We start from the raw sequence: 25,976 nt of genomic DNA, 5'->3' as shown, positions 1-25,976 counted from the left end.
CCGGAGGAAAAACGATGTGAGTTCCTGCTCTTCTCCAGGCATCAAAAATTAGGCTTATCAATGAGGGGAAGTGTGCTTTTTATTACTGTTTTACGTTAGCCTCCCATATAGGTATAGATGAATGTATGGAGTGACTTAGAAACAGCCATAAAGTACTTCAAAATCTCTGTGAGTATATTTAGAAAATAACATCTCACCCGTCAGTGTTATGCAGCCATCTCTGGCATGGGATGTAACAGCTGTTTAACATAGAATAGCAATCGTACAGTATCAAGGAAGACAAGGGGGTGAGGACTGCTATATAGAGTTAAAATAATATCACAGGTTTAGAGAGATAGCCCTTATCCAAGCTGAAATGCAGTATACAGAAAGATTTCAGTCTCAAACTACTTAGAGACTCAGTTTTACATTTCTTGATGGAAATGATTTGTCCAACATCCTCATGATATTAACTTATGGCTCAATCTTAAATTATGGATTTGAAGAGAAAATCCCCAGTTACTAGATTTCTAATACTAATGGGTTGAAAGGCCCTTTGAGGGTTTCTGTCCAAATACTGGTCTAAACTCCTCTTGCTTTGACTGTGAATCATAGCCTGAAGTGAAACAGCTGCAGGGAATAATAGCAAAGAGAAAGGAGAATTAGATGGTGTGAAGAAGTCTTTTCCATTTTTAAATTTAATGTTTATGTTTGGAGATGGAGAATACTTGAGAAGGAAACCCAGTTCCCTTCTCAAACTACTTTCAAGTTTCTTTCAAAACAAAGGCAGTGTTTTTTACTTAGGGATTCATTTGTTTAAAATCAGTTAGCAGTGACACCTTCTGTTGCTTTTGGGAAAATAGTTTCTCCAGGTATTGAATTCTGGCTTTTTCTCATTTTTTTAACATCCCACGTTATTTAACACCAATATTTATAAAAAATATTCAGTATTTGCAAAAGCTTATGTTACAGACAGAAATATTAATTATTCACTCCACTGGGACATAGATTTGGAAGGTTCATTGTAAGTCTGAGAGCTAGGACTGATATCCTTATGCAATGTCAAGAATACTGATAGTGCATAGTGATAACTTTTTGATTAAATATCATATTGCAATGGTCCCTGAAAGAAAGGGTAAACTAAGTGTATTACTTAATCATTAAAAACACCTTCCTTTTCCACTTCTGCTGATGTTCTTTGTTGTATTGGCCTATAGTTGTGCCAGTGTATGTAATGCATAGCAAACTTCTATGTAAAGACAACAAATATAAGAATACAGCTGTGGAAATCAGCGTAATCAGGAAGACAGAATTGTATTATCAAATATATTGAAGTTGAGAGAACTGCAGACTCAAAAAGTGTTCTTCATAGCTGAATAGAAAATTTCCATTTATATTTGAAGGAGTGTTTATTCTTTGGATAATATAGTTTCAGTTAGCTGCAACGTATGTTTCATTGGTCCTTTGCTTCAGTTAAATCTCAAGGACCTTTGCATTTCTTACTACAAGAAACCTGGATGTATTCAGTTTCTTACAGTACTTCTATACTCTGCTAACTTCAGCAGATTCTCTCCTGCTGGTTGATGACTGTGTTGTGCCTCATCTGCAGTCAAATATCCCAAGTGAACTCCAGATGAAAAACAAACTCTTTAGCAGTACCAGCAGAGGTGCAATTAGGTCAATTGAATTTAGGTGTGGTGTAGCTCTCCTTTATGACTCCAGCTTTTTAGCACTGTTGCTCACCTTATGTTCTAAAGCCCCAGTGATTTCAGAATAGTTTGTTAGAAATAACAGATTAAAATTAATGTTTTAATTAAAAATCACAACTCATTATTCTTGTAAAGAGCTGTTAAAGAAATTATTATAAGAAAACCAGAATAATTTGCACAAAGATATTTCTCAGTGATCTGAGCCTGCTCTGAAGGATTGCCCTTCCTAAACAAAATAATAAAAATTATTAGTATCTGGGGGAAATGACATCTTAACAGACATGATCTAATTCCTTTTGAATCCAAGGTAAAATTTGTACTGACTCTAGTAGAAGTCAGATTGCTCTCAAGTGGGCCAAAAGTTCCCAGTATCCTACAATCTAATTAGAAGACAAATCAACCAGAACAAGGAAACAATGAGCCAAAATTTGGCTCTATCAGGAAGTAGGAGTGATATAATCTTTGCCTTATTAGTATCAATTCTTTTAATAGTCACTGTGACAGGTGAGGGATTTAAAAGGGTACTTAAAATAGCACATTTAGGCTGTGGTTCCATGTGCATTTCTGCAGGAGTACTAATGTTGGTTTAAGCAGCTCTACCTCAGCTAATTGTTGTCTTTCCTGCCCCACCCATTCTGTTGTGTTCATGCAGCTGTTTGTGCAGATGTGAGGCAGACGATCAAGTTTAAAAACACTATTTTGCCTCAATTATTTTTCAGCCAAACCAGTTCTCCAGTCTGGTTTATCAGAGGGCTGCACAAAAATCTGTGTTGGCCTTTTGGAATGGTCACACAAAATTGAGAATTGATGGCCTTGGGCACCTTAAACAATCCTGGTGAAAAATTAGAGATGCAGCCTAAAGAAGCATTTCACATATTTATGGGGAAACTGTCAGAAATCACAGAAACATTTGAATTTTAAATAATAGGTGAAGAAAACCAGTACAGGAAAGATTAGAGGGCCTTAAATAGGAAGGAAATTTAATTTGTGCTTGAGACTGTAGAAAAGTCAGAGCCAGGCAATGAAAGAAAGGGAAACAGAAGTTCCTATTTTCAAAATATATAATCTTCCACTTTCTGAGAACTGAAGGGAATACTATACCACAAATAATTCTGTAAAAAAAATGAAGACACCTTCAAAATTTGAACAATGTAAACAGCTAACATGTATATGGAGTTTTTAGTTACTATTCTAGAGAAAAGCCTCTACTTACATTTTCCAAAATTCAACGGTTAAGTTCTATCTTTCTATTTTCCCATCACAATGAGTTTTTTTGGATGAGCCTGCCATAAAACTGGAAGATTTACATGCTGAAAATTCCTTTGGTCTGAGGAGATTCCACCCATTGTAGAGCCAGTCTAGGCAACTCTTCCCTTGCCCTGCAGCCTACAAGGCTTTAAGGGTGTAGCTAGAAAGAAAATGGGTTTGCTTGTATTACTTTCTCACATTATTCCCAAACTGGTCTATCACACTCTTGAGGCTCATGTGAGTTTTCCTCAGTATATTCTGCTTAGACAGAATAGTTACTGTTCTTAACTTACACTCTGTGTCTCAGCTGTCCCCAGGAGAAATTAGATGCAGCCCTGAATCTAGGCCAGAAAGTGTGCACAAAATCTAATAAAGTTAATGAAAGTTAACTTGCACATGTCTGAGAACAGCAATTGTTCCTACCAGTTAGAGGCCATATCCTGCTATTGTTCCATATATCAAACCCCTATTGAAGTTTCTTCTAAAAAATCTTGTACGAAAAACCATCTCCGGATGTGATACCAGCCAGCAGACAAAAGGTCCTCACATGTTATTTTACTGGAATCCTGGCCCTGTTTCATATTTTGGGCTATGTTATAATTTTACCATACTGTGAATCCAATTTGTATTATTTCAAAATGAACATTGTTTTACCAGCATTTTTCACTCTAATGTGAATTTAGAGTTTGGTCCTATTAAACCATCTGTGCATGGAGCCTGCACTACAAAACTGGGCATTAGTTTGTTTAAAAGAAAAAACACAACAAAACAAACAAACACCTCACTAAATAAACCCTGCAAAACAAACAAGTAATGCAAAAAATCACCATGCATTCTAAAATGTTATTTGTCAAAGTAAATAATCTAGGACTGGACAGTTTTTGAACTAGAGATAAAAACATAGAGTCAGAAAAATTATTCAATCAGAAACCTAATGTTCAAAGCACTTGTAATAAATGGAAGGAGACTAGTAGTAGCTGTTTAATGGAATTCTTTTTGACTAGTTCTGTGAGCTGGGATGTTCCTCAAGTATTATGTTAATGCCATATCCTCTCCTTTTTTGAGTGTATTTTTCCATTGTACAGTGATAAAAGGAGATGCAGCTTACGTAGCTATACTCTCTGTATAAATTCACCATGGCGTCATTGAGGTCAGGGGAGCTACAGTGATTTATGCTGGCTTATACATTAATAATAAGCGTTAGGATATATTTTTTGACATGACTGTTTGTAGTTGTCTCCTTCATAAAATATTTGTCACTGCTGTGGAGAACCATATGTATTAATAGCATTTCTCACTTCTGAAGAGTTAGAGCTTTAAGAGTCGTAAGTTAATTAGAACAATATAGGTGTCTGTTTATCCAGTGCAGTCATACAGACACCACTAATGAGCCCCAGCAGCAGTCAAATAGGACACACCAGTTGAGGTGTATTAGGAAAAAAATGTAATCATTCATTTTAAAGTGTATGAGTGAATTAGGAAGATGGAATGCATGGTGATGTTTTGCTAAGAATTACAATCTGATGAAGACACCACAATTACAAGCCTGCTTATTTCTAAGAGTTGCACTAAACCTTTAGCTATCCCAAGGGGCCAGAACTTGATCTAAAAATACCGAAATGAAACTTTCATATAAATTTAGTTAATGCAAGGACCAATAGTTTCATAAAAGAGGTGAATGTTAACAGTACTAATTGATTATTAATGATGTTAATCGATGAGGATGACAGAAATGCTCCCATGTAAGGAGGCCAACAGGCAAAAATTTTGTTCTTCCTTTTGATATGAGAATGTGTTAAGCTTCCTTTTTCTGATGTTACTTAATTTTCTTGTGAAATTATTTGATTTCTTCTGGCTGCTGCTTTTGCTATCTTTTTGCACATTATCTAGCTTTTGGTGTGAAGGAATTCCACCTCCATTCTTCTAATGTCCAGTTCTTAGCTCAGGTTCATGCTCCCTTGCTCTGGTACTTTACACTGCTCAGATAACATTGAAGCTGTCATCTCTCTGTTCCTTTCAGAGAAATGAGATATACTGTTCTTTTCTCCAGAGACAGAAGAACTTTTTTCTTTAATCTTTGTTAGCAGTGAAAACTCAGTGAATACTTCTGCTGCCCTTTACCATTTTCAGTTCTATAAAAGAATCTGTGAATCCTAAGATGGCCAAGTATGACTTTCACTGTTCCAGGTGTAAACATCTAGTCACTTGATATTGGATGCTTTTAGTTTCTCCTAATGTAATATTTTGCCTGTTGTTTTGAAAGAATGTTCATTAGCTGCAGTAGACTATTGCAGCTTCTAAAAATATGCAAGCAGGGCACTCAAGTATTTTTCCATTCTCAGTATTGTAATACATTGCTATTTGTCAACTGTATTTTTTTCCTTTCTCCCTAGAAGTATCAGCATTCTTTATACTCAATGCCTAAATTACTTAACCTTATATTTTCCAGTGCTTCTGATCTGTATATGTCACCCTGAATGGTATGTTGATCCTTGTTTCTGTGACTGGTTTGATAAAATCACCACTTATGTCACTTTGTTGCACTTATCTCTTTTTCTGTGCAAAGTATAAGCTGACAAATTCCAGCGTTTTGCCATAAAGGTGCTGGTCCTTCTGCACTATCAACTGCTAAAATCACTAAATACATTGTCTTAAAAGACACTTGATATAAATAGGATGTTAGTTAATAGCAGGTGTTATCCTCTGTGGCAAAAAGCCAGCAGGGCTCCAGCAAAACCTTTGTCCCTGCAGTTGTTCCTTTTCTCAGGGGCAGTTTGTGAGGGCAGCCCCAGTGCTGCTGATGCTCAGCCTCACCCTCACCCCTATCTGCTTTCACGTATTCACTCCTGCGACTTCTTCTTTTCTTTCAAGTGGGTAGGAAAAGTCGAACAACTCATGAGCACCAAATCCTTAACTCTTTTTTGTATCTTTATGGCTTTAGAGGGGACTAGCAGTCCTGAACCCCAACTCCTGCAAGTTTCAGAATAAAATTGAATCTCTTGAAACTGGTAGAACTCAGTGCTTCACTTATTCACAGTCACATATTCATTCATTTTATTGCTTCCTTTCTGTAGAATTCATATATGTTCTCCAACATATTTCCTCATATACTTTCTATTGCGAAAGTCAGTTCTCCTTTCAGACATGTATAAATCAAATTACTCCAGTGAGGTGAATAGAATTTCACCATTACAGAATGATGAGTTCAAACCCAGGCCTTTTAAACCTGTAGGTCCCCTTGTAAATTGATTAATAGCTTGTCGGTTTCTAGGTCTCCTGAGCTATCTTCTACTTTCAAGGAAAATGATATTTTTATAGATCAACATCCATCCCTACAAAACTTTATGTCTTCCCATTCTTCTTATCTCCCACGTTTCTATTCTCACTCTGGGAAAGGGCCTTTAGGCTGCCTGCTGATGGTGATAATTTCTGTCATAGTTGTTTAATGTATAAAATAAACACATTACATTAATTTTAAATACAAAGCAGCTGATAAACATGGGAGCTTCAAAAGTGTTACCTCTCTTGTGTGCTCTCCCTTTCATTCACTAATTCTGATATTCCTTTTTTCACGTTATCCATAAAACTCAGTCTGACATTACAGGTAGTAAAAGTAGGCCTTTTGTTTTTAACATGATCATTATTTAAATAAAGTAAAACATATTTTAGAAGGATAGAAAAATAGTATTTCTTCAACAATGAAAGAATTCATAGCATTCAGGAAGCACTGTTGCTTATTATGTTTTCCTGCTAACCATAATAAAAGGTGAAGCTAAAGTTTTTAACATCTAGAAATATCTGTGATCATCAAGACTTGCATCTGAACTTTGATTTGCATATTTGTTTTTCTCAGTGGTTTCTTTATGGTTAATATTCTAATAATCTATTAACTGCCAGAGACTGCACAAGAATAACATATTATGATTTAAATATCACACATATGATTTGAAGAAATTATTATTTCCATTCTTAATACATGTCCTTGTTACTTCAAATGAAAAAGAAAAACAGAAAATCTCTCTTTGTGTATTTTAAAGTAAATCTCTAAATATATTAATCTAGAAGCTCCAGTTATAAATGGGTTTATTAATGTCTCCCCTTAAAAGGCATCTCAATAGTAATTCGTTTTGGTTCGCATTTCTAAAGAGCACTTCAAGATTGGAAGTATCCCTGTGACACAGCTGTGGAGAACTCCAGCACAGCATGTCAGATCTAAGGCACTGTTGGTGAAATATTTCAGGGCTATCCATTCATGGGGTAAGTCCTTCTGGCTAACACTCAGTTTAGATTAGGGATTTAGAAGAGATTGCAAAATAATTTAATAAAAAATCCCATGTGTTTAACTCTTAAAAAAAAAATCTCATAAGAGTTTGGATTCTCTGTTTTTCTATTGCCAACTTTGGGTTTGTTTTCACAGGTCAAAGTCCTGCTGTCCAGTGTCATCACATTCAGATTCTGCCATGACCTGTAAGTCTCTCACCTCTAAATTTTCTATTGTAGTAGAACAGCTGCCTGAAAACTGTTATGGAATACTGAAACATGTCTTTCATTGAACTATCATTAAACAATATATATTGGATATGGTTTGCCTTGTTATGTTAAATCCATGTAGATCAAGCATGTATGCTTATAGTATAATACATCTACTTTTCAAAATACTAGCTTATGATAATCTCATTCATTGCATTTGAAATGGAAGACTCACAGCTTGTCAAATCTACTTCTGTTTCTAAAGGTACCCTTTCTCTAAACCTAGTTCTCTTCCTAGTTAAATCAGAACTGAAAATTATCAAAGAAAAATGTTACATTTGCCCTTTGATGAACAATTACCAAGCATTACATGTTCAGAGTAAAAAATGGATAGCATTTTATTTTATGAGTCCACTAACTAATAGTGAATTAGAATGAAACTCCCATGGGAGCACATTTGACATTCACATGAATAACAGATGAGTTCATTATGATCCCCTGCTTATAAAAGGAATGGTAAATGAATTCATAATTATTAAGCATTTTAAAATAACATTCCCTCAAAAGATAAAATTCTGCATTAAATACCCGGCTGTGGTTCAGCTGCAGGGCTTTAAAGAACCTGAAATGAAGTGGTAGCACAAGTGATTTCGTTATTTGCCACATTGTTTAACTACTTGGTAGTCAAAGTAATGAAGATTTGTATGCTAGTTAATGCCTTTGAATTAATTCTGAAATTTTGAGATTAATCTTGCTTCCAAAGCAGAGAATACAGATTAGATACATGGTGCATGAAAGGATTATACTGGGTCTATGTATAAAGAGGAGGATTACAGCACATATGGCTACTGACATGTACTCATGTTATAAGCGCCTGTGGGCATCTCATTTGAAATATATATTAGAGCTGAATTTTGCAGGGTTTTTTTTGTTGATAGCTATGTGGTTGAATGTATGACAAATACCATTCAGGACAGTTTTTTTGCTAGAAGTGACATTCTCAAATACTTGCCAGGCCGTCACATTAGCATACAGCTCACAGCCAGGCAGGAGACAACTCTTCCATGAATCGAACCTCTGCCCTGTGATGACACTAATAGCACAGGGTCCCAAAGGTTGCCTTGTCTGCCAGGCAGAGAGGGAAATAAGAGATGCTGAGAGCAAAGTTAAGAGGACAGCATAGAGGACTTGCGGAGAAGGAGAAGGAGGATAAGTAAAATCCTGTTCTTTGTACTACCTGCACCAAGGTCATAAAAAGGAAAGGGATGAGAAGTAGACCAAATTAAGATTATTCTAAGTGCTGTCAGCACTAAGGAGGTGAACAATTCTTGTGTCCCCAAATCTTACATACATCTAGATAGCCTTGATGGAGGGAAGATTGTTATTTTCTGTATAAATACTGGCCCCATGGGTAGCCCTCCTTGTTTATCCAAGGAATAAGAGAAATAATGCCATGTGCCACATTATCATTATTATAATGCCATATTCCTTTTCCCAGTATAGAGGTAAGGAGATGTGAGAAAGACCTTGTGTACAAGTAGATTTTAAAATAACATTGCTCCCACATTTTTCCAAGCTCCCTTCTCCTTAGCAGCAGCCAAGGCTCTAACACAGTTGTGTTGCCATTGACTGTGTTCTCATGCTGATTAGGAGGGTGAGAAAGCCACATCAAATGTACTCATATTTTATTTCACTCAGAGGTCTGAAGCTGCAGTCTGCCATCAGATGGACTCCATGAGAGACCTAGGCAGTGGGCTTGAGAAAAAGTGCTGTGAAACCAAAAAGTGCAGAGAAGGGAGGAGGTAGAGAGGGAAGGGTCTCAGGATTGTGGAGGGTGAGGGGCATGCTGCACAGCTATGAAAATGGTCATGAAGACTAAATATTAGATACTAGATATTAATCAAAGCAGAATTCTGTAACATAATAATACACTTTTCTAGTCCAATTATTTAGTTGTTACTATTAGGGAAAAATTAATCAAAATATCAGAAAAGCCATTTGTACTCTACAAAGCTTGTGGAAAAATGTGTGGAGAAAATTTGAGAAACTGTTAAATGAAGATAAAAGGATGTCTTTCTGCTTTGGAACAAGAATCACCAGATAAGCTTTAGCAATTGCATAGCTCCCAATGGAAGAATATAATTTATACACTGCTGAATTACATCACTTTTAATTTTAAGAGTCTTGTTGCTATCTGATTTAGTTTCTGATTTGATCTGTGTGGGTAGAGTTTGGATGTATGTCTAGACAATAGGGCTGAGCTGATGCTTTAGAGGGAGGTGAGAAATACGCAACCTAAATCCAATTGACAAAAACCTAAATGTGTATCAGAGAAACTAATTGTGCATCAGGGAAGCTAACTCCTTCTGAGCCCTGTGAATTGCTGGGTGAAGTATGTGGTTTGATTACGATTATTGCCTTAATGCAGAGTTTCAATTCTTATGGGCCCCATGGGGACAATGCAGGAAACCTGTTCTATCTGTGATGTATGAAGTGAGGGGTATGAACTCTTGCATTCATACATTCACATCATACATGATTCTACATTCCAAGACTAAGGAGATAATAACAGCCATGCCTGCTAATTATGCTACATACAACTTTTTTCTGTTGAAAGATAAATCCAAGTTTGGAGAGTTGTTTGGGGGTTTTTTGTTAGGTGGGCTTGTTCTGTTTTGTTTCAAAGCTGATACATTGTGAATGTATTACTTATAAAACTTCAAAAGTTTCTATTTCAAAACATTTAACATCTGTCAGAAAGATAGTTATTTTTTTATAAAGCCTTTAATATTATACTGTATCTAGGGTTGTCAGTATTTGAGGTAATCATTATTATAAGCAAGGGCACAATAAGAGAAATGCTGTCATAGTTCTCCAGATGATGACAAGGGAGAATGTATGTACTTTTTACTTATAAAAATCAGATAACATTATCTTACTGTAACCACTTTAAAGTTAAGACATCAGAAGATAATTTGCTCTCAAAATGTTGGATAAATCACTCAAGTCAATGTCACATCATGAGTGCTCTGACATTTGCTTCCTCACAAGACCACTGCTGGTCATCATCCGACATCAGTGTGCAAAAAAATTGGAATGAGATACCTTATCAGGTAGGTTTCTGTTCATTACCAACACATTAGATTGCAAGTAAGTTGTTCCAATGTTTGCTTGTAATTTGCTAGGTGAAACAGGGTGGCCTCTTGCACCACCCTTGTATGGAAAAAGGGAATTCACGAAGTTTATAGAAAGCTGTAAATTAGATGCTTCTTTCAACATCAGAGAGCTGTGGTCACTAGGATTCCTTTTGCAAAATTAGGAAAGGAAAAGTGGTAGAAAGGATTGGTACTTGGAATGGGCGAGTTCTGGCTAAGAGAATCAGAGGAACAGGCATCTCTGAGAAGAGAGGGGAAATAAATCCACACAAGATTATTTTTTAAAGGAAACAGGTACAATTGTGAGGAGATCTGAATAATTTATAAGGACTAAAGTCTAGGCTTCAGAATGTAGTTGCAATAATAACACAAGTCTCAATCTGAATCACCTCCATTTGTGACATGTTGTCTTGCAGCAGATAGCAAAACATGCTTGTTCTAAATCTTATGAAACAATAATTACAGTAAGTAAACGCAATTGGTAATGACTGAAATACTAATAACACACTGCATTTCAAACATTTGTTTAAAGTGACCTCAGCCTGTTATTTTACTGCTAGAGACAAACCTCTCTCAAATTACATTTGTCTATCGCTGAAATATTCCAGTAGTATGGTACCCAAATTAGGTGTAATTGCTAATAATTTATTCACCAAAAGGTTTGCTGTTATCAGCTTTATGTCAGATGGAAATTAAAAAATAGTTCTGTTTCTTGCAATCTGCTATGCAAATTTCATCTGCTTCCTTAGGTGTCATTATTCATAGGAATGGTATGAGAGTATTCTCGTAACAGAAAAAAAAAGATAACCAAATATAATGACTTACATGAATGTTAGGGTTTTAGTTGCCAGAACCTTATTTATATGTATTATATCTGTAATATGCTACAAGCTCTCTGTTCTTCTTTTGAATAATGTTGCAGTAAACATTCAGGCCAAGAAAGGAATAAAACTTGTGAGTGTAATATATGTACATACTATATATTTAGCAGAAAACATGTAAAGAATTTTTTTAATTTATTTTTTAATTTTGTATTACCCCATGCAGTGCTTTTTGCTGCTCTGATTCAAAATGTTGAGAACTCAGAGATAGGCTGATTAGGAAAACATATATATCCCCTGCATTTCTACACTGTCTTAAATAATGTAAAATCACTTCTTAGCTCTCATGAAGACATGCTGTTTGAAATTTTAAAGAGATTGAAGTATGTGAGTAGCTTTAAACTATTCATTTTAGCTACTATTTTGATAATTATATTTTTCTTTATAACATATCTCACTGGTCCTCAGTTGTACTAGCTTCAAAAGATGGGAGGGTATGTGGTATTTCTACCTAGAGAAATTAAAAGAAGAAAAAAGATAAAAAGCTTCACATCACAAAATTCTAGCTACTTGATGGCTTCTGGATGGAACTCCTTTCTTGTCCACAGCATTGTCCTTTTTCAGTGCCAGGAAATGTACAATACACTACTCATAGCCAACAGAAAAGATACAGAGAATCTAATTAGTTTCTTTGCCTCTGTAATTTAGGAGTTACATTCACTAGATGATTAAAATTCAGCTAGATACATCATTACATTTATTAACATACAAATTCATTTACATTTCTTATTTATGACCTTGCACATCGCTGCTTGTTCACCAGTGGTACAAGAAAATGTAGTTTTATGTTAGTTTATAATGAATTTGGTCTTGCTTGCAAGCACTGGAAATGTGGCACGATGTTTTAATTTTAAACACTGCAAGAGAATTTTGAAATCCAAGTAATTTATTTATTATAGCAGCCTGCCTGGAAACATTTACTCTAATTTTTTATTCTAAAAACTAGAATTTATTTATTCAAGGTTTTTACTGATTTTCCTTCCCTATACATGAAAATTAAATGCAGAGATTTAATGGTTTAGATCATGTACTTTCAGGCAACTGCATACCTGCATCTACATGTTAAAAACTCAGTAAATATATTGTCTTTTTCAGAGAAAAAATCTTGAGGTAATAGACATTTATCTCACAGAGGTAATTTCACAGTTGTGGGGTTTTGCTTTGTTTTCGTGATGATATTCTGCAGGGATAATTGGTTGGGGTTCTATCCAAGGATTTCTGAAATCAATGGAAAGGTCATGCACTTTGGATTGAGGTCTCAGGCATGGAAGAATATATTCACTCCTGTATGAGAGCCAGACCCAAAAAAGGAGGGAGAAGGATCCCAGGTGTCCATGGGATAATAACCTGCTCTCAGCACAGATTAGAGATGTTTATAGGCAGTGTGTGACTGAAGAATGGGGCATTAGATCTGTCATTATCATCCCATTTTTCCTTCATCAGTATGCCGGGACATGAGTGGAGTGGTAGATGCAGGAGCCAAACCCACCAGTCTCCAGAATTCCTGCAGCAATCTGCAAGAGAGGTCTGGTTTGCATTGCCCAAGTGCTGCAAAGTGGGTCCATGTGGTGCCTACCTGAGCAGAGAGCCAGGCTCTGGGAGCTTGGCCGGGGAAACCCTTCCCACAGAGCTGCCAAGGGCTCCGAAGGGCAGAGCTCCTCCTGCTGCTAAGCTGCCTTTATTTTCAAACACTGTCAGAGTCTGCTACAGACCAGTGCTGCATGGCTGTGCCTGTGCAGACTTTGCTGCATAACTTCTAGTTGACTGGAGAGATAAAAATAATCCCTGACATAAATCAACTTCATTCTGCCTCAGGACATAATTTAAATACCTTCTCCTGGGTGTTCTTTCCTCTTTATAAAAGCCGCAAGTTCACTTTCCAGCCTTCACACTCTAATTCGAGAAAACGTTTCATGAGGGACTGCCACAGTGAAGGTAGAGCTATTGCTGCATGAGACTACAAGGAATATCAGCTAGGGACACAGTGGTGGGAAATAGAAAGGTATTTTAGAAAGGCTCTTGACTATTTCCTTTCCCAAGACTGTGGGGCCAAAATGTTGCTTGAATTTATGAACAGGGGTGGAAAAAATTTTGAATGATTTTTCAATTCTTAGAATAACATAGGTTTGAAAGCACTGGTACCATTCTTGAGATTAGGTTGAACTAAAATATGAAACATTTTCTAATTTTTTTAAGGAAATATTTTAACATGCTGAAAATGAAATTTTTCATCTTTTGAAACTGAAATAGCATTTTCTACTTCAATTCATATAAACTAAAAAGTAAAATATGTGTGGTTTTTTAAAAAGCCACAAAACTTTTTTTTTTTTTCATTAGATGTAATATTCCAAATTTACCCCATATGGAAATTACTAGGTTTTTATTTAGTAAAAAAAAAATTATTGTGCGAGTTCTGTATGAGCTGAGGTTTGTGCTTCCTTCTTTCTGACATTTTTGTTTTATTATTGAACTGGAGGAAAAGTTACTTGCTCAGTTCTGTTTATGAAATCTTCATGAGACACTGTCCTGAGAGTTTTCCGGTGCTCTGTGTGTTTTCAGGTGACTATTAGTGTGTAAAGGTGTAGTTCCTCCCTGTATAGTACCAGTGCTAGACCCTGAGCCCTGCTGCATGCTCTGCCTGTGCTGTACTCTGATTCTTTGGGACAAAAATATAGTGTGTAGGGATTTGTGATTTCAGCAGGCTGCTCATGAAAAGCAGGATCCCTTAATTCTAATGGGATTGTGGGATACCTGCATGAGGTATCATTAGCTCAGCATACACTGAGTAAAAGAGACCTTATTGGTCATAGATCTTTCCCTTCTAATTGTGTTCCTATTCTTTTCGTTCTCATTCCTTGTTCTCTTGTCAGCCATCAGTTAATTTTAAATAGATATGATGTTTAAAATTTTCACCTAAAGTTACAGAGCAGGTTATGAGAACTCCAGATGCCCTGTCAGACTCTCATTTTTTCAGGCTGGTCTGGGCAATTCAAAGGCAGAATCTTCTGATCGTTGGCTCTTCTCCCATTGACCCTAGATGACTGACTTGGGTGGATGCTTAAGGATTTCAGAAGGTGTTTTGCTCAGTCATCATTGTCACTCTAACAGTGTCAGCCTTTGGAAGCTCAGAAAGCTACTACCATCTACAAGAAAGGCTTATCAGACCTTTCCTAGGAGAAGTAAAGTAGGTGATGAAATCAAGTGCTACGTGTCTCAATTCACAGCATCGCTTGAGCATGTATATGACTACAGATTGGGAGTAGGATTCCTATCTCTCATAGGTAGTTTTATGAGTGTTGTTTGGTTTTTGTTTTGTTTTTAATGTCTTTTAAAGAAAAGTTATTAGGGTTGGTGTAGTAGCTAAATCCTTCATCAAGGAGGTGACATTATGGACAGTGGAAAACTTTTACCATGAGTGACCCTCTGCAGTCAAAACAGCTAATAAGAGTTTGCAATCTGAAGAGGCAAAAGTGAGCAAAAAGAGAGAGGAAGGGAATGCTGTCAACGCAGTTTTACAGATGGAGAAGAGGACAAGCCTTGATTCAGAAAGTATGGAGGCAGATCCTGATTTTTAGCATTACCAAATGTGTACATTTCAACATACTCTGTTTGATCCTGGCAATGCTTTATGCCTACGCATTTCTAATTTTAACTGTTCTGATTTTTTTTTTTACTATCAAAGAGAGGGGCTTTCATAGTTTCTCTTCAAACTGACTTTTTAAATACACCGGAGCATCTCTATTCTCAGCACAGATTTTCAGTATATTTTCAGATTTTCAGCAGTTTTTGTATAGGTATGTGGGATTTTTTACCACACCCCCCCCCCCAAATTTTACTGCAACTGCAGGCATCCAGCAGAGAGAGAAGCAGGAAAGGACAGATTTACATACATTGACTGGCTGTGCTGACTTTTCAATACAAAATAACAGGGTTATTGTACTGCATCAAAGTAAGAGTCTTAGCCTGGAAGGGATATTTCATTGACATTGAACTGAAAATGCGGGCACAGTGCAATGGATCTTAAAATTGGCTGGACTGTTTCTGGACGCCTGTGTTGTTCAGTATCCATGTGAAAATCCCAGTGCACAGCATAAGCAGACTAATGAGGTGAGACCTTTCCTTAGTAGTATAACCTTTAGAACAAGTTCTAGCAGTCAAGCAGGAAATCAGAAAAATGGTACATGCAAGCTACTTGTCTTTGTCCAGGGTTCTGGTAATAGTTTGAATTGAATGATACAGCACGTGAAGAGGTTTATTCCTGACATATGCCTTGACACACTCTAGTGGCAAAAGCTCGCAGTGCCATTCAGGCAATGGAGCCCAGTTCATTTCTTTCATTTCTGATGTGAAGCAATAGTTACCCTGGATGACAATTTAGTTATTCAATACTGAAAGTAACCTAGCAGCTCAGAAACTGCCATTCAAATCCTGTGCTTTTATAGAACTTGTATTTATTTTTTATATTTTAATATATGAAATACTGAAGCAGGAATTTTGCTTGCTTGACATTTGTACAGAGTTTTGAGCTACACACCCTGACCTGAGTCATTGATGCATGGCCATGATATTCATGCAACATATGGAAGTCAATAAACAGCACCTATCCACAAGTCCTCAACACTTATCCTTTATTGGTAATGGATACAGATCTTGAACAACCTCATCTTTTAACCAACCATCATTAAATAGTTAATCAATAACCACATTAAAAAATGTATTTATAGATAAGCTTTAAAACCAGTGGTTTTTCTGATTGAGCTTATCATAAATGATTCACTGTTTTGTCTTCTGAGAAGACATAATGGTCCACTTGGCTGACTCAATTCTCTCTTCGTTCTTCCTTCAGGGCTACTCTGTGGCAAAATCCCTCTGGTAATACAGTAAAGAATCTAAATATATCCTTTATCATCACAGTCCAACCTAAGGTGAAGTGTTTCTCCAGAACCAAGAATTTTCTGTGGCAATACTTTTGGTTTGACTGTGGGCTAGTACTGATCCTCTGGCCTCATTGCTGATGCCATTTGGGCTGTAGAAGGATGGACTATCTCTCTGTGTTTTACTGCAATTTACACACTAACATGACTCAAGTATTTTACATAGCACAACTCAAAATTTCCCTTCCTCAGGAAGTTTTGCTGTTTTGAAACTCTTAAATGGCTGTGTCACAATGAAAACAAAAATCCAATTTTCCACAAAACAAAAAAGTAGAAGCTTCTCTTTCTGATTTAATGTTTGAATTTATTATTGTTGTTTAAACACTACCAGCAGATTACATGTGTCTAAGGCTCTGCTTGTTGATTATTTCTCATTATTCTCTATTTCAATGATTCCTTCTATTCTTTCCTCCTTGACTGTTGCTTTCTGGTTATCTGGACATAAAAGAGCCACATAGATATTTTAGACTGGCTCTTGCTGCTGTGCCTCTGAAGTTTTAAAATTTTTTCTTAATAAATTTTTTCTTTATATGGGAAACTTAGTCCAGTAAGAGTAAATCTAAATGTACTGTCTAAATGAGGAGCCTTACATGAAAATATGCCTTTCCCTAACTCTCTGGAGGTGCTTGCTTTGAATTTAATAGAGAGTACTTTTTAAGCTGATGCAACTCAATCATAAATATTGGAAAGATGCTGACTAAAAATCAGAGCTGGAGTGAACAAGTAAATCTCATTGAAATCAATGGGAATACTGCCAATACACCGGGAATGAATTAGACCTTGGGTTTTTTGCATCCTTGTTTGACCTGTTGTCCTAAAATAGCATTGTCAGACTAGATCTATCATAAATTTGTAGTTATGTCATAATAATTATGTCATTATTAGTGAATAGATCAGCTTTAGAGGTTTTTTATTCCTTGTCCTGTTGCCAGGTTCCATGGGGACACAAGCTATGAATTAGGTTGGAGCTCTGAATTCTTTTTTCTTGTGGAATGGACAGGGTACTTCCAAGACCAGGAACCTGTAGCCTTATTTGGGCAATACATTTTTTTTTCTCACTGTTCTGTAGTGATATCATTAGCAATGGAATGGCATTTACCATTCTCTGGGAGCTGTGCTATCAAGAGTTTCGTGCTCCTGGTTATCACAGCTGAGAGGGACTAACTTTGGGAACAGCTCACTGCTTGGTTAGTACAGCAACTCTGGTCAGCGTATGTCTCGTGTATCCCAGGATTATAAGTATTCCTTTATATTATGATCTAGACCCTAATCCAAGCAAAGAATAAACCAAGTCATAAGAAAAAATAAGACAGCAATGGGTGGGTGAGCATCCAAGAACACCACCTTGAAAGATTCAGTCGCTTGTATTTAGTGAGGCATCAGTTGTTTGCTGGATGTCTGGGCTTTGTAAAGCTGCAGCATCCACTGAAGCAATTATCAGTGGTGAACTATTCAACTTTTGATAATTAATGTGCTTGCTTTGTCCATCTTTTCATTTTAAACTAATGTCAGATGACTTTGTAATTTATTTTTGCATCTACTTTAGGCTCCTATTACAAAAAAATGAACACTTGAGTACTGCATGTAAATGCCTTAAAAGTCCCCTCAGGGGCTGCCTTGACGGAAGGGGTTTTTCTCTCCCTAAGACACAAAGGGTTAGACTTGCAGCAGAGAAGTTATATTCTGGAGAAAAATTTGATTAGTTTAATGGACAACAGGAAAAAATATTAACTAAGCATATAACTAACTTGATTAGCTTTGGGCAAGTCATCTCAGCCACATGGAGAATTTATATCCTCTGGTGCAGTGAAATGAATATGACTCTGTTGCACTCTGAGCCACTTTAGATTCCAAAATAATACAGCTCTTTTCACTGCCACTGTAATAATGGAGATTGGTTGATAGATTCTTCCATCTGTTATGCCCAGACCATACTTTGCAGTGCAGATTTTACTAACTATGTAATCTGTTATTTCTTTGCATGGTGCAAAATTAAGCTTCCTTCTTTCTTCCCTCTCCCTTGGACAGTAAAGAGCTTTATAAAAAACATCAGATAAAGGTATTTTGGGCTGTGAGATGACAAGCTGTCTTATGTGGTTATAATTCCATTCTTTTAGTTCAAGGTACTAATGCTAGGAGGTTTTAATTTGGAAGTGTAAATAGTTCTTCCTTCTGTTTATTTAAACACTTTGGTTGTCTTTCTGAAAAAGGCAGGTTTATGTTAAAATTCAGGGAATATATTATAAAGGTGCAGAAGGGAAGCCAGTGTATTTCAATTTAAAAATTCTATGAAGTGACTAATTTATTTGCCCCATGACTCTGCAAAGTCACTAGATAGACAAATGCATTATGCAGATAGAGAACTGGAGACAGAGGTTATGTGATGCCCAAGGCCATGCAGTGAGTCAAAGCTGAGCCAGGGCGAAGTTCCCATTTTAGTGTGCCTATTAATAACATCAGCACGGACAAACTACATGAAAGAACTAAATTTGGGGGCCATGTGATGTCAGCATGCTCTGCAAGACTGAGATATTGTTTGTTTCCATCTAACTCTAAAATGGCAAAATTATTAGACATAAATATGACTGATCAATTTCTTATCTGAAGGCTTTCTCATATTTAGGGAGAGTAATCTCTTTCTTCTCTCCCAACTGAGACCTTTTGGTTTTTCTTTCCAAACTGAAAAATGATTTGTTTACCTTCAAATTTTGAGTACTGACGGGTTAATTCTGTGTCTGGCATGAAAAAAGACAGTCATGACATAAAAGATTCAGGTATAAATGTGAACCGATCTTAATGAGAGCCAAACATTGCTTGCATTTGCTATCCTTCTAAAAGTAGCATTTATGTTTAGTAGACCATTCCTGCATTGATATATTATATTCTTTGAGTTTGTATATTTTATCTAGCTGTAGATAAAGTTACTGACTTCAGTTACTAACAGGATATGGCAGAGGAAAAGATATCACATAATGAGAAGTTGGAGTTAGGAGCTGCTCTATATCATTAGTAGCTGTCAGTGACTTGCCTTGGTGACTTTGGCTTGGACTTTCAAGTATAAATATAATTTTAAGTGCCTTTTCTAGTGGTTCTATTTCTTATGATTGCTAGCTAGATCATTATGTGTAGTAAAACAAAAGTCAATCAAGAATCAGCAAGATTATAGAAATATCCGCGAGAACTGACTAAAGAAGGGTTGACATATTTGATGGGGACAGTTAAGGAATCCATTGCAGCTGTATTTAACTGGAGCCAATGTCTAGAAATGTCAAAAGATGGTATCAGGGATTACATTTAACTTGCAGCCTACCAAGCATTATCATGGAAATTCATGAAACATTAGTGACAATGGTCAGGTCAACTTGGGTTTTGAGCAATACAGGAAAAACTTAACATGGAAGTAAACTTTTGGTTCTCATTTACACTTAAAATACATTCAAAATACCCTAATTTATGCAGCCTCATAACCAATTTCCAAGATTCTTCAGAATATCAACAAGAACCAAGATGGCTCCATTCATTCTTCTTTAACTCAAAGTGCTAGTTTCATTTGTCTATCTGAAAGAGGCTGATGTTACTGCATTTGTGATCTTAATCTTTGTGCAGAGAGAGTAGTGATGTCAAAAGGAGCAACATTGCTGAACTAAGCTATAGCACCTATCCATTCATCACACCCCGAGACTGATTCGTATCTCTCTTAAATTAACATGTATGACAGTGACCTAGAAAACAGTCCTGGAGCAATTATAATGTTGCAGCAACTTGCAAAAACAGGCAGTGCTTTTGGTAATTGACCATTCTTCATCATAAAAACCCGATAATTAGGTTTCTTGTTCCCATCCCACTGCTTCAGTGTATTCTCCTAATTCTAATTACTATGTTTGATTTATATATGTTTGTTCTTAGGCCAACATTGTCATACATCTTAAATAATTTCCCTGATGATATTTTTACCAATAGCCTTCATCTTACTGCCTCATTGTTACTATATACATTGATCTTTCTGTATTGTGAGTGACAAGAACTATATAATTTTTCAAATAGGTTCTCACCCATACTTATAGGATGCCATCAGTGCTGTACTGTCTCTAACATCTATATTTTTAGTCGTGTACTGTAATATGGTTTTGTCTTTTTCTCAGCTGTATCACACTCAAAATGTTGGGTGGAAGCACCTGCACTTTTGTTTGTCTGCTTTTTTGCACACTCCTCAGGGAGGTCTGTTACCTCTCCATTCCTCTGTTATTTCCACCCTGCTGTCCAGGCCCTGTAGCCCCTCTGTGATCCTTCCCAGGTAGCTGTTACTACCTTCTGGTGCTTCTCTAACTGTTATCAGAGGCTGAGGTTGAGGCTGAAATGGGCCAAAGCCTACTCCTGCCGTTGGATGCCATGGGAAGAAGTGGAGATGGGAGGATCCAAGAGAAACAGGCTGGAGAGCATTTTCATCCTTCTGCTGCCATCTGGGAGAGGGCTGGGGAGTGCTGGTGCTGCCAGGGCTCAGCAGCTACAGGGAGGACAATGCCCAGCTGCTCAGGCTCGCCAAGCGAGTGCCTCCTGCCTCCTCACACACAAGTCTGCAGCTTGTTGCCTTGCCTGCCCCCTTGTTTGCTTATTCCTGCCTCCAATGAGACCTTAATTTCCTACTACATTTCCTCTCATTTTAACCCTGTGATATTCCTCCTCTAAACTGGTGCTGCCTTCCAGCATACACCAGCACACTGCTAAATTTGTCAGTTTTTTGTTGCAGAGCCCTGCTCTGTATGACTATTAAAATTCAGACCCAGTTCTTGAAGAATTTTTGCTATTCATTTTTTGTTGATGATTCCTCTTTCAACACAGTCCCTCAACTGGATTTAATAGAATTAATCTGGTGCAAAGTGACAGCCAGGAAAAATAAAACTGTCCCTTCAATTTTAATGAAGGGCTCAGCCATCTGATCGGGTGTAGTGCAGTGTAGTAAGTTACTGCATGTCAATGGAGCCATTGAAACTATGGGTGCTTTTAGTCTAGCCAGTTGCAGAGTAGTGCAGGACCAATTAACGTTCTTTAAACTGATTTTTAAGCTAAAATTGTAAAATGTAAACTTAAAAAAACCCAAGTAAGCTGAATGGAATATAACTGGCTAATTACCATGGCTGTGTTCATGTACAGATCTTATTGCAGCCTTAGTGTTTGTCTGAGGATGTCACTAAAATTAGAGGGACCCACTTCCATGATATTCTGAGGAATAATCAAGTTTTTTACTCATGTTCTGACTCTAGAACAAGTTCTATTTTGCATCATATGGGTTCCACTTTAGCCATTGCTGTTACTGATATCCATTAGCCCTGTTTATATTCTGGTTACTAGGCAAGGATCATCAGGTATGAGTTATGGAGTGCCTGGCATCATAGCTGCTGTTGAATTATAAATCACTACATTTATGGAGCCAATTAATCTTTAGTACCTTGCATGTGGCTGATTTAGTATACATGCACACCAAAAAATGAGTGTATTGACATGGCATGAGTGTGTGCTCAGTTGGGAAGGTCTGGAGAGTTGCTAATCTCCACAGTCTGTATTCCTCCTCTGACACAGATGAGATTTTCAATTTCCAGAGAGCTCCTGGATGCAACAATTTGTTTTTAAAATAAACAGTTATATATGGCATCTATTTTTTCATTATTCAGATTATTTCCTTTCTGCACATCTTATGAAACAACATGCATTGTCTTTCCAATAATAATTTTTATTGATGGCACAATTTAGTACATTTTCTAAAATGACCCCAAACAAGTACCACTTAAATGATTGTCTGTACAGATATAATCTCTGTATTGGGATTATCTCACTGAATTCCCAAAACACTAAATTCTGCACAAATCTGTCCTGTTGGTAAAACTTCCTTCACCTGACTTCAGTGTGTGCTGAGAGCAACTTTGTTTTTTTGAGAGAGAAATGCGTGATCTAGCTTTACATGTGTGTCCTGTAACTTGTCTAATGACATAAGTTTCTCTGTTAACAGTAAACAATTAAGTGCTTTGCTAACTTTTAGTAAAACACATCCATCTTTCTTCCTGTGGTCCCTGGGAATTATGTTGAGTCTCAAGATTTCAAACAATCTGAGTACTAACATTTGGGTTTGGGTATAAAATGAAACTAAAGATTAAAGGACTGATTCCTATTTATCATTCAGCTAATTTAGTATCAGTGACTTCAGTGGAACTGAGGTAGAGACTCACCAGTGGGATGAGAGAGCCAGGCTCAGATATCAGCCTTATGTTCAAAAGCAACATTGACAGTATCGCAGAAATTGCCTCAAAATTGTTGAGACTTTCAGAAATAAAAATACCACCTTTAGCTGATCCTAAATCTACCGATACCAGTTGAAGTTTTCAAGTTTTCCTTCTAGTGGTCTGAGTTGTAAATCATTACATCCTGTATGATCGGGGTTTTTTTATTTCTTTGCATATTGACAGCAAAACTTCACCCATACTGAAAATTAAGCCGTAAAGATCTTAATTCCACCCATATCCACACACAGCATTTCTCCCATCCCTCCATTGGTTTTATAAATCACCTAAGAAACATTTGCAAACTAGAAACTGAGCGAGTAAGTTCCTTAAATACTGTTTGAAAGGCTGTGCTAACTTTTGTTTCTGCTGCAGACTGCAGTGTCTAAGCATTTTGACAGGAAATAGTGTGGGTTTACAATTGCTCACTCTGCTCTTGTCTGTCCTGGCAGCAGACACAGGTAGTTTTGATTGCTTAGTCTGTCTGAAGGCCACCTACCTCTAGTGCAAAGTCAGCCTTTGTAAAACCTCCCCTAACAGGACAACAAACGCTAAGTTGCAGTCAAATATCTGGGTGATATACATTAAGCCCTCAGGGGAATTCTCTGCAATCATCGTATTACTGCACATGAGAGGATAGAGCAATGCCAGCTTTCCTAAGGAATCTGAAATAAAAGGACCAAAAGAATTCCTTTTCCAGTTTCTTTCACCAGAGATTCACAGAATTTGGTTTGTACATTGATTAGACATGAATTGTATGTATAAGTAAAATGTCCCTGAGGATGTTAAATTATTTTTACAAGTACTTTAATAAACTAGTATGTCCTATAAAATTGAAATTTCACCATTCTTGCAGAGATTACTTGGTGCATTTCTGTGAGCAAATAAAATAACTGCATGATAAAACCTAGTAATTTTTAGTACAGCTCTGCCTGCTGCATTGGTTTTATGCTGTCAATCCCTTTGTAGTGTTAGTGTACTGCTCTGTGGCAGCCTCAAGGTATTCGAGCAGAGCCAGTACACAAGACAGAAAAGCAATGTATAAAACTGTAAATCAGCAGGAGCAGGGCTTTTTTATGACATTTCCATCTACCATACATAAAACCATTCCCTGATTTGAATAATTTGCTGAGCTAAATAATAAGATTAACCATATACTTTCAACAGGGAAGATCAGGAAATAAAAATATCCACAGTTTCAATCAGGATTGCAAATCACAGATGTCCAAAAGATACTAAAATGTAAAGAAAAATCCCCAACCCCTGGAACTGATCAAAATTAGTGTCAGTCATTGATTTCTAGAACACACAAAGAGACGGTGAGTATAAATGTGTTACTTACAAGTGCTGAGGATTTTAGGGAATGAAAATGGAGACCAGGAGCTGGAGACTGCCTGCCATGCCAGCAGTGTTGATTTGGAAGCGATGGACACAAATAAACGTTCAGCAAAGCTTAAAAAGCTGCAATGCAAGGCTAGCCAAAAGTGTCCATGTCCTTACCGTGCTGTGGCTGGCAGGCAATCCGTGTCTGGGAGCCTCCAGTCCCTCTAATCAGGCTCCGGGGATTTTGTTTGCAAGAAAGATTGTCCTTTAAGTGATGAGTGCAGGAAAACAGAGAAATAAAGAGAAATGAGCAAATTGTACAAGGCAAATAGCTGCAGGTCTTTAGCATGCTCCCTGCGTTTTCCTGAGCTGCATCTGCAGTAGAGAAAATATCCCAAAAATAGCTCAGGCTGCCAATGACTTGCTGAAACCTGAGAAAGAATTGCTGAATTTAAAGATCTGGGTTGCTGTGGGTGTATGATTAAAGTGAGAAATTGCTGGCAGGAAGAACCTAGGATGAAACCACATGCTTAAGGAGTAACTTGTGAGTTCACTGATATCAGAACATGAGCTGACCTCTGATTTCCCCCTCCTCCACCCAGTGCCAGTTAACCCTTAAGAGTTCAGAGTGGAAGAAAGTTCATCAATAACAGTTAGAAAAGGAAATATGATTAAAAAAAAATTCTTTCGCCTGTAATGTAGTAACAGTATTTTATAGTAGTGCCCTATTTCCTAAATTTGAAAGCAGTCAGGGAAACTGATGTTTTGAAGATCTCTGACTTCTGAAAGTCTCAGTCTGGTGTATGGTATATGATAAATACCCACTTAAAGCTGTTTGTGGTCCCACAGAGTGAAAAGGATTTCAGGTAAAGTTTTGAGGGAAAGAGGCAGGTAGGCAGGCAGGCAGGAAGGAAGGAAGGGAAGGAAAAAACAATATTTAGGAACTTTCCTGCAAACACTGACTTATGGACAAAATATCAAGTATTGCCAGAGTGTTTGGCACAGTCTTGGTGGAGACGCTGGTATCTCCAAGTGGTGCCCAGAACAAATTACAGTAGCTACTCCAGGTTGTTCTGGTCTGTGAGTGCTCCCTATGGATCCCTGGTGCTTACACAGGTCACTAGAGCATAGCATACTTTGGCCCAGTCCTCAGCTTTCTCCCTGGCACTTTTTCATGGTACTTCCTTGATTTAGGAGAGAACAAGAAGCAGTTGGCACAAAGTGGGCTACATTGGCTTGACATCAGTTAAGTTTCCCAAGCAGTGCCAAAAGTAATCCTCAGTAACCTATTTAGCCCAGTATTAAAGCTGCCAGAGCATGGACTAGGAGCTAGTCCTGAGTTTTCTTTGTACTGATGCTGAAAAGGGAAAAGGTTTCAGTGCTGTAACCGGGTTAGATTCAAGCCACATGGGACTGGATTATGAGAAGCTGCCCCTTTGGAAAGCAATTGTGCATCTGAGAAAAGAGCTGAATATCACCATTTATTCAGGATGTGCTTTTGGTTTAACATCAGTTTTTTAATATGTGCAAAAGAATAATGGCACCATAGGGAGAACCAAATATTTACTGTGCTTCAACCGTAATGGTGTGTGACAATCATTCTGGTAGGACTATCTACTTGATACAACAAAGCTGTACTTCTTTAAGAGTGTCTGAGCATTTTGTCTTGAAGATGCAATGAATATGTGAATGTATTTCGTATACAATGGTAGCGGTAGTTTCACACTCATAGTGGTATTATCTGGGGCTGAGGTGTTAAGCATTTGTCCTGTAACAATAAACAGCCATTTAGGTTGCACATGTACAAGGGCAGCTGAGAATGCCCAACTATGAACATCCCTTTTGTAGGTGCTTTGGAGAAAAAAGCCCATTGTCAAGTCTTTTCATCTGTCTTCAATCCTAACTGTTCCTATCATAGATGTTTTCCTAGAAACTAGAACAGTAGAGTAGCTGAAGTAGGCTGGTAATTTCATCTGTATACCCCAGCTGGTAATTTCATGTCTAT

General features: G+C 37.2%; 2 protein-coding genes across 2 annotated transcripts in view; one reads left to right on the top strand and one right to left on the bottom strand.

The window, feature by feature from the left end:
* Window positions 1-24,359, bottom strand: part of AMMECR1 (AMMECR nuclear protein 1) — a 95,565-nt gene extending 71,206 nt beyond the window's left edge. Inside the window, exon 1 of the mRNA XM_085060361.1 lies at window positions 24,149-24,359. Within this exon, the coding sequence (XP_084916487.1) occupies window positions 24,149-24,320 (172 nt within the window). The 5' untranslated portion in view covers window positions 24,321-24,359. The remainder of the gene's footprint in view (window positions 1-24,148) is intronic.
* The window catches only part of LOC146437408 (uncharacterized), a 68,004-nt gene that overhangs the window by 1,565 nt on the left and 40,463 nt on the right, over window positions 1-25,976 (top strand). The window contains exon 2 of the mRNA XM_085060362.1: window positions 7,354-7,403. Coding sequence (XP_084916488.1) covers window positions 7,354-7,403 — 50 coding nt within the window. The remainder of the gene's footprint in view (window positions 1-7,353; window positions 7,404-25,976) is intronic.

The sequence above is a fragment of the Lichenostomus cassidix genome, chromosome 4A (assembly GCF_008360975.1).
Source record: "Lichenostomus cassidix isolate B80296 chromosome 4A, HeHo_3.0, whole genome shotgun sequence".
Lineage (NCBI taxonomy): Eukaryota > Metazoa > Chordata > Aves > Passeriformes > Meliphagidae > Lichenostomus > Lichenostomus cassidix.
The sequence above is the reverse complement of the archived record's forward strand: the minus strand, read 5'-3'. Positions and strand labels throughout refer to the sequence as shown.